The 9,866-nt window shown below is 43.2% G+C and overlaps 1 protein-coding gene across 1 annotated transcript; it reads left to right on the top strand.

The window, feature by feature from the left end:
- Positions 1–679: 679 nt before the first annotated feature.
- LOC117263099 (uncharacterized) lies at positions 680–9,617 on the top strand. The gene is made up of 8 exons (XM_078166048.1): positions 680–1,447; positions 1,541–1,594; positions 1,862–1,939; positions 2,099–2,174; positions 4,920–5,036; positions 6,162–6,311; positions 6,472–6,720; positions 9,041–9,617. Exons 1-4 carry the CDS (start codon positions 680–682, stop codon positions 2,165–2,167), a joined length of 969 nt encoding a protein of 322 aa, XP_078022174.1. The 3' UTR covers positions 2,168–2,174; positions 4,920–5,036; positions 6,162–6,311; positions 6,472–6,720; positions 9,041–9,617.
- The last annotated feature ends 249 nt before the right edge of the window (positions 9,618–9,866 follow it).

The following is a 9,866-nucleotide window of genomic DNA, read 5'->3' as shown; positions in this document are numbered from 1 at the left end:
TCCTGCCCTAACTGTAACCCTTATGATTTACAGTGAAACCCAGGCAGTGCAACCTGAATCTGCAGCCAACCTATCCAAGTACATCATTATGCTTGTGCATCAACATTGCTGCCTCCCAGGATATTTCACCGAGCTATGGATATTTGCCATGATGATATTATGCGCTCTTACCCCAGAACCAGCTTATTCTCTAAAAATAACATCTGACAGTAATCACTATTATGGAGCTAGAGATAGAAATGTGTCTCTTAACTGTCAGTTCACCCTTGATTCTGAGGATGTGGAAAATTTGGACATAGAGTGGAACATTGTGCCACCAAACAGGCAGGAAGATGACAAACTTATACTCTGGTATACTCAAAGTATCATTCATAATAATTTATATGCCCCTTTAAAGAACAGGATCTACTTTACATCTCCTGAGCCCCAAGACGGTGATGCTTCTCTAAGCATCACTGACCTTAAGCTTACAGATTCTGGAACATACCAATGTAAGGTGAGAAACCTAGCAAGAGAACAGATTAAAGACATTCTTCTGACTGTAATGGAGAGGCCAGACAAACCGGTATGTTACATGGATGATGAAGCTGTGTTAGATACAAATATAAGGCTCAGATGCAGATCCTCACAAGGCACTCCACCGCTTAAATACAGATGGGCAAAGCTCTGCGTAAACCGGATGCTGGATCCAGATGCCTTTGTTGATGCTCCAGAAGGGGACTTATACTTGGATAAGATCACAGAGAGGGACTCTGGAACATACCGCTGTACCGTCCAGAACCTTGTGGGTATGGAAGACTGTGAGCTTATACTCAAAATCACATCTCCATCAACAGTGACTGACGGACATGGACCTATAGCAGGAACTACAGCTGAAATTACAGCAGGAGTGGGTATGGAAGACTGTGAGCCTGTACTCAATATCACATTTTCATCAACAGTGATTGACGGACGTGGACCTAATACAGGAACTACAGCTGAAATTACAGCAGGAGTGGGTATGGAAGACTTTGAGCCTGTACTCAATATCACATCTCCATCAACAGTGATTGACGGACGTGGACCTACAGCAGGAACTACAGCTGAAATTACAGCAGGAGTGGGTATGGAAGACTGTGAGCCTATACTCAATATCACATCTCCATCAACAGTGATTGACGGACGTGGACCTACAGCAGGAACTACAGCTGAAATTACAGCAGGAGTGGGTATGGAAGACTGTGAGCCTGTACTCAATATCACATCTCCATCAACAGTGATTGACGGACGTGGACCTACAGCAGGAACTACAGCAGGAGCTATTGTTGCTGTGATTGTGGTCATCACTGTAACACTCACCCCAGTCATTTACTACCGCCTCAGAAAAAGGCGTGAAATGTTAAGGAGGAACGCTTATATATGGGCTCAGAGAAACTCATGCATCTGTCGGCCCATAAGAATAGAACAGGTGAGGAAGGTTCAACTAAAGAAATCTGCACACAGAGTGTTTTGGTCTTTTGTGCCAACAGAATATTCTTTCATACTGCGCTCATCATTGCAGCTCAGGTGTGAGGAAGAAGACAACCTGTATGAAAGAACAGAGACTACCAACCCTGTGAGTAGCTGTCAGATATTCATGTCTCTGTTTTATGATTAACTCCATGCTGTTTAGCATGCTGTATATTACTGTAACCTCTGGAGTCATCAAGTCATTAAGGAGCAAAACCAGTAGTTAGTATACATTTCATAGTGTGGCAGTTGGAAACCTTTGAATGTAATTCTGTTGAATAACAGGACCATCTTAGCATTTAAAGTGTGAGTAAAAACCCAACATCTATCTATCTGTCCCTTGCATAAAAAAAATCTCATGATTTGTCTCCAGGTGCTGTCTTCCTTTGCAGAGGACAATGAGAAGAATGCATCTACTGAGGAGGGTCTGACAGCCTGTGTTGAAGCTAAGGTGAGGTGTATTTACCTTGGTTTAGTGATGTGTATATACAGTATAGTTATTTTTTAAAGGATTTAAAAAGGACAGGTGAGTGGAAATAAACTGGTTTGATTTTGTGTGCATGAAATCAAGTCATACATTAACCAATATCTGCCTGTGCCCCATCTTAAGGAGCCATGTTCCTTGCACACAGAAAATGGGAAAAATGCATCCCACGAGGAGATCATGACAGCATTGTGAAACAAAGGTGAGCAGTATGAAGAAGGTTTTAGTGCTGTTTACTACATTACAGATATATTGGAAAACAACATCTTTTTGCATTTTAGGAGCCATGTTCTTCAGAGGAAGAAAAGTCCAAGGATGAAGAATCCCTTAAAGTTCTGTGTTCAGTTTAACATAAATATAAGATCGGTTTATATGTGAACCTTTACACTAAAGGATGTCCAGGAGCTACATCCATTAGGACACAGTGAAGTTCCTAAATATGTTTTTGATGATTTCATGTTTGTTCAGAGTTTGTCTCAACATCTTTAGTCAAAGTTATTTGAAATGTATGGACCTGTCCCTAATTGATTAAAGACTCAGTCAGGAGGACAGGATATCCAAGTGCCACATCCTTAAGGACAGAATAAATGTTCTTGAATACATATACGTTTTTGAGGGAGAATTCATTTTTGTTTAAAGTCTTTGAAAGAGTCTCCAAGGTAAAAGTTGGGTGTTTTAGCCTTTAGATACTGAGAAAGTGGCCTTCAATAATCAATCAATCAATCAAATTTTATTTGTATAGCCCAAATTCAGAAATCACAGTTTGCCTCAAAGGGCTTCACAATCATCAAGAGATGACAACCTCTGTCCGTAGACTTTCGGGTCGAGTGAGGAAAAACCTGCCCCCAAAGAACCCTTTTAGCAGGGGAAAAAAGGTAGAAAAAACCTCGGGAAGAGCCACAGAGGAGGGATTCCTCTCCCAGGACGGACAGACGTGCAATGACTGACGCGTGTACAGAGCAGATCAGCAAAATCAAATTGCATACAATTATAAATGGTTAACAGTAAAGGTGTAAAATGAAGCAATACATTAACAATAGTGAAACGCATATGACAAGAAAGTGATTAGCACTAACATCAGTAAAGGTTAGCAGTAATGGTAGTGCATAATGTATATCAATGATAAAATATGGTTGATGGTAATAACAGCAGTAGTGGGAGTCAGGCAGGGCCATGGCAGAGGGTGCACAGCCGTGATCCATGGAAACCTGCAGGACGATAAAGCACAAGGACTCCGGGGAAGAAGTCAAGTCAGTAGTATACAGCAAAGTGACATGACTGATGCAGTTAGAGAGGAAGATGAGGAGGAGAAGACAGAGGAAAGGAGAGAGGCTTAGATTGTCATTTGTCCCCCGGCAGTCTAGGCCTATAGCAGCATAACTAAGAGCTGGTCCAGGACAGGCCTGAGCCAGCCCTAACTATAAGCTTTGTCAAAAAGGAAGGTCTTAAATCTACTCTTAAAGTTGGGGAGGGTGTCTGCCTCCCAGACTGAAACTGGAAGATGATTCCACCAAAGATGAGCTTGATAACTAAAGGCTTTTGCTCCTATTCTGTTTTTTAAGACTTAGTAAGTAAGTAATCCTGCATTCTGAGAGCGTAGTGCTCTAGTCAGATAATAGAGCACTATGATGATAATCTTTGATAATAATCTCATGAATGCTGGAGTCATACTTAAAAAACTCCCTGTTGTGTGAGACAAAGGTGTCATGACTGTATCTCCATACACCCATATTTGGCCAAACAGGTCTCAGTCATTCTCTAGCCAACTTTGCATTTTTAATAAAGGGTCTCAAAGTACAAGTTGGGTGTTTTAGCCTTTAGATACTGAGAAAGTGGTCTTCAATAATCTCATGAATGCTGGAGTCATACTTAAGTTACTTGCTGTTGTGTGAGACAAAGGTGTCATGACTGTATCTGAATACACCCATATTTGGCCAAACAGGTCTCAGTCAGTCTCTAGCCAACTTTGCATTTTTAATAACTAAAGGGTCTCAAAGGTACAAGTTGGGTGTTTTAGCCTTTAGATGCTGAGAAAGTGGTCTTCAATAATCTCATGAATGCTGGAGTCATAGTGAAGTTACTCCCTGTTGTGTGAGACAAAGGTGTCATGACTGTATCTGAATACACCCATATTTGGCCAAACAGGTCTCAGTCAGTCTCTAGCCAACTTTGCATTTTTAATAACTAAAGGGTCTCAAAGGTACAAGTTGGGTGTTTTAGCCTTTAGATACTGAGAAAGTGGTCTTCAATAATCTCATGAATGCTGGAGTCATGACTGTATCACCATACACCCATATTTGGCCAAACAGGTCTCAGTCATTCTCTAGCCAACTTTGCATTTTTAATAAAGGGTGTCAGAGGTACAAGTTGGGTGTTTTAGCCTTTAGATACTGAGAAGTGGTCTTCAATAATCTCACGAATGCTGGAGTCATGCTTAAGTTACTAAGTGTCTCAAAGTTGGGTGTTTTTGCAATAAAATATGGGGATGTTGTGTGGTCGTGGTGGAAGTAGCTTTAGAAATAACTAAGGGTCTAGAATCTGGTTTGGACATGTAATATAAGTGCTTCCTGGCAAGTTCAGCTCATTTGGAGCTATATTGGCCTGAAACTGTTGGAAAAATTCAAATGTATTGCAGATGAAAAGACTAAGAGGCTTCAAAACACCACAGGACTGGAGTGCAGAATCACTGACAAAACTTTCAGCCTTCTAGCTTGAGAGGAAAAAAACTCCCCTCTGGCGGGGGAGTACATTTGGAGAAGTAATTATCTCACAATAGTGTTTTCTGTGTATATACATTTCATTATAATCACTATATACTGTCCTTACCATAGCCCTCCAAGGCAAACTGTGATTTGTGAATTTGGTCTATACAAGTTTGATTTGATTTGTGCTATGTATATCATTGCTTTGGAAATTAAAGTCCTTTCTTTATTGAAATACCTCACAGGAAGTGGATGGTGCTTTGTTTCAAGCAAAGCAGGCCCACTACATGCAAAGGCTGAGAGAGTTGAGGGCAACAAACCCAAGGCCACCAATGGTGTCCAGGCTGGACCTTGACCTTAAGGTCAGTGACAATTTATAATGTACACAGTGTGCCAAGTGCACTTGATTCTGTTCATGTGCTATAAGAGTACAGGTGTAAGTACTACTGCACCTAGGTGAGGCACCCTTTCTCTGTGGCCCCTCCTGAGGTTTCTTCCATTTCTGTTCCTTGTTAAGGGTTTTTATTTTGGGGGGGAAGGTAGAGGTCACCCTCTATGTACAGATTGTACATGCCTCCGAGGCAATCTTTCAGTTTGAGCTATCCAAATAAAGTTTGATTGGAGGTCGACACCAGTGACTTGACTTACTTGTTGCAGTGGCCCAGGTTGGTGTATGACTTATATGTTGTTAAAATGGTTCTCTTCGTTCTCTAGTTGGCCAACTGCATTGAAGAAGGCTGGGTATAAACCAACATCAGTCAAGAATATGCTCACCAACGCAAAGACCTTCCTCTCCCACGTAGAGCTCTTTCACTGAAAAGAAAACCGCCTGACAGCCACCCAGATTGGCCAAAGACTGCATCAAGAGACTGCAGTTGGACTTTCTGGGGGAGGTGGTGGTTCATAGGCAGTGGGTCAAGAGGAATAAGAGCCGTAAGTGAAGTAATAAGTAGTTGAAGTTTTAAGGTAAATGCCTAATGGTTTGGGAAAAAAGCCTAGTAAATTTGGAAGCTGAAATTGGATGGGTGATGGTTTTTGAAGGAACACTGCTAAATCTGGAAGCTGAAATTGGAAGTCTTACAAGTCTTTTCATTAAACAATTCCCCAGTTTGCGATCAATAAAGTAAATCTATCTATCTTTCAAGGCAGCTTATTTCATTTACAAAAAACAAAACAAACTGAAAAATCTTCCTATGAATGTCTGCTCAATGTTTGTCATGTGTAGTGCCTTTCTCGTCCTTGCGACCATTCAAAGCGCTGTCCAACTCTAGTCAGCATTAACCCCATTCACACACATTCATGCATGTACCAATGGCTATGCCACCAGGAGCAATTGGGGATTCAGTATCTTGCTCAAGGATGCTTCGACGCGTGGACTGCATGCCCGGGAATCAAGCCACCATCTTTCCAGTTGGTGGATGACCACTCTGCCTCCTGAGCCACAGCTGCCCCTAATGAAAGACTAATCATTTTTTTCTTTTCCACAGTAAATGCAGGAAAAGGTACAATGGGTCACCGTAGAGCTCCTGCAGGGTTACCTTGCCATCGTCACTGGACACTGGCCAGTGGTGTACTGCAGCCTGACAAAGAAAGAGGTCTAGGAGGGAGAAGAAAAGGAGGGCTTTTACATGGTGTGGGTGAGTTAAACATGATGGCCTGTGGCAAGGAAATTGAGTTGACCACAACTAGACTTGGTTATGTCTTTGAAGATGTTTCACCTCTCATACAAGTTTTATCATCATCATATATGATCACCATCACCAAGTCAAGTTGCATTATTTTTTATGTGTATTTTAGATCGAGAGTCACAAGACCCAGGCCACATATGGGCACGCCCAGATGGTACTTGATTCTTCTGAGCATCGGTGGCTATGAGGATTCATCAGAGTCCTCGATTGAGTCTACCCAAAAGTGCCTCTTGTTTTCCATAATATGGAGGGAAAAGAGCACCGGAAGATGGGCCTTCTGCTGAATGCAGCGTGGAGCAACGCAGGCCTCACCAGTAGTGTGACATTCAACCAGATCCACTCCAGCGTGAGCAGTCAGGTGAGCAGCACCTTTCACCCTAACCCACCACCCTCCACCATCAATCAGGGTTAAGTGTTAGCATAACCTTACTCATGTCTAAGGAACATTACTAAATCCAGGAGCTGAAAGTGGAAGTGTAATGTTTTTTGAGGGAACCAGAAGTCTTTGAAAGACTTATAACCAAGTCCATTTGCGTTCGATTGAATTTCCCTAAATCTTTGAAAGAATTCTTAACAAGAACAGTTGCATTCGATTGAATTTCCCTGAGGTTCCTTTGTGTCGGTCCATGCTGCCTTCAACACCAGGCCCAGCCTCCGGTGCACTTTTCCCTCATTGTTGGGAAATATCACAGGTATTTTTGAATATGCACGCTAAAGGAGTCTGATGAATCTCCGGAGCCATCCATGCTCAGTAGAATTGAGCACCATCTGGGTGTGCTTCGTCTTAGTCTTATGACTCTCGATCTAAAAAATAGCTTAACAATAGCATAGCATAATTTGAGTGGTGTTGATGACGATCATAATAATAATAATAATAATAACTTGTATTTATATAGCGCCTTTCAAAATACCCAAGGCGCTTTACATGAGAATTAGCAGGGGTTTGGGGTGGGGTTAAAGGAACACATTAAGGGAGAGAGGGAAGGAAACACTAAACAGACAAAGGAAAGGCTGAGCGACAGACTGAGCTAAGACTGATGGGGAAAGGCCATGGCGAAGAGGTGGGTTTTGAGGAATGATTTAAAGGTGTCCAGGGTTGGGGCATTGTGGATATTGGGAGGGAGAGAGTTCCAGAGGGTTGGTGCAGCCACACTGAAGGCTCTGTCCCCAAAGCTTTTAAGTCTGGTGCGAGGGATGGACAACAGGCCCATGTCCGAGGACCGCAGGTTTCGGGATGGAGTGTGTTGGTGGAGAAGGTCGGACATGTAGTTTGGGGTGAGTGCATGGAGGCATTTGTAAGTGAGGAGGAGAAGTTTATAAGAAATACGGTATTTGACCGGGAGCCAGTGGAGATGGATGAGGTTAGGGGTGATGTGCTGCCAGGTCTTGATGTAAGTGAGAACCCTGGCTGCTGAGTTTTGCACAAACTGAAGCCTGTCCAGGGTTTTACTGGGAACCCCGACAGGACTCTATGACAGTAGTCCAGACGGGAAAAGATGAAAGTGTGAATCAGGGTTTCAGCAACAGAGTCAGAGAGTGAGGGCCAGAGACGGGAGATGTTCCTGAGGTGGTAGAAGGCAGACCTGGTGATGGATTTGACATGAGACTGGTAGGAGAGGGTGGAGTCCATGATGATGCCCAGGTTGCGTATTTCGTGGGATGGAGTAATTGAGCAGCCGTCAATGTGGAGAAGGAGATCCCCAATCTTCCAGAGCACTGGATATGGGGCCACGACCATGAGCTCTGTTTTGGGGACAAACTGAGATCGGTTGGCTAGATAGGACTGAAACCATGTAAGGGCTGTACCGGTGATGCCAAGGTAATGGGATAGGCATTTGAGGAGGACTGTGTGGGAAACAGTGTCAAAAGCTGCAGAGAGGTTGAGGAGAATGAGGATACTGATTTTGCCAGAGTCTGCAGCGATGAGAAGGTCACTAGCTATTTTGATGAGGGCGATCTCTGTGCTGTGGTGTGCTCTGTAGGCTCATTGCAGGGGTTCGTAGAGCTCATGGTCAGACAGATATTGGTGAAGCTGGGCAGCCACTGCTTTTTCCAGAACCTTGCTGAGGAAAGGCAGGTTGGAGATCGGCTGGAAGTTGCTGAGATCATCAGGGTCCAGACCAGGCTTCTTTAAGATGGGAGTGATGGAAGCAGTTTTGAAACTGGGGGGAACAACACCAGATGCTAGGGAGGAGTTGATTATGTCAGTGATGAAAGGGCAGAGGGCAGGGAGGCTGGCCTTCACCAATGGAGTTGGCATGGGGTCCAGCAAACATGTGGAAGCCTTGGCCTTTGATATCAGACCCGAAACTTGTCATCATATATGATGATGACGATGAAACTTGTATGAGAATCAAAGACTTATAACCAAGTCCAGTTGCGTTCAACTGATTTCCTTGAGATAACTATGAACTGGATGACGGAGAATATTCATAGGCTTGCTTTTGGAAGGAACATTACTAAATCTTTAAGCTGTAGCCTAATTGAAAGCGTAATGGTTCTGGAAGGAACACTACTAAATCTGAAAGATGAAATTGGAAGTGTCATGTCAGATCCACCCTAGGTGGCTTTTTAATGCTAAAAAATGAAACAAACATAAAATTTTGACGACTAATGTTCACCCTCTGTTTGTCATCTGTATGTGACAGTGAATTTATAATCCATTTCCTCCATCCAAGGCACGGAGACAGCTGTCCAAGGATGAGTTTGGTTGGGTTGTGGCCGCCATGTGCCATGACGTGGCGACGGCAGAAAAATATGACTGTGCTCTTCCGTTCATTAAGGAGGCCGTGGAGGTTTGCAGCCTGAGGATGAAAGCCCTCATGGAGGAAACGGAGGACCCGCATCCTGCCTCCACCTCAGACTCTGGGGGTGAGGAACCAATGTATGCTGACAGCACGGACTCTGTGTCTGAGCTCTCTGAAGGAGAGAAGGAGTTAATGAAGACGAAAAGGCGGCTTTTCGGAGCAGCAGGGAGGGAAGAAAAGCAAAGGAAAGAAGGACAAGGGTCAGAAGGATGAGGAGACGTGCCCAAGCCTTTGAATCAGACACCGACCCTGAGCGCCTGATGATCATGACGGATGCAGCGGAAAAGCAGGAATCAGAAATGGAACAATTTGACTCAAATGAAGAGGAGGGGCAGCGTGCACACGGACCAAGGGAGGCGAAATTGTCCAGGTTCCCAGGCATTAGACAACTGAGGGTTAGCCTTAAGAAAATTGAGGATTTGTAGTTCATGTAGTTAAGCATTGCTGAGTGGAGTTATATATTTTACATCTGTAGATATTGTACTTATGTATATTTTATATCTGTAGATATTTTATATCTGAATACATTATCTATTATTTTATATCTGTATATATTTATTTATTTTATATATTTTGTTGTGCCTGTGCTGCAGGGGCTGTAAGATATGTGGAACTGGGACATTAACACATGCTGCCTCACCTCCTGGAGGTGAAAGGTCAAACTATATAGAAACTTAGTAATGATGTCATCAGAACT

This window comes from Epinephelus lanceolatus, unplaced genomic scaffold (assembly GCF_041903045.1).
Source record: "Epinephelus lanceolatus isolate andai-2023 unplaced genomic scaffold, ASM4190304v1 scaffold41, whole genome shotgun sequence".
NCBI classification, from domain to species: domain Eukaryota; kingdom Metazoa; phylum Chordata; class Actinopteri; order Perciformes; family Serranidae; genus Epinephelus; species Epinephelus lanceolatus.
The sequence above is the reverse complement of the archived record's forward strand: the minus strand, read 5'-3'. Positions and strand labels throughout refer to the sequence as shown.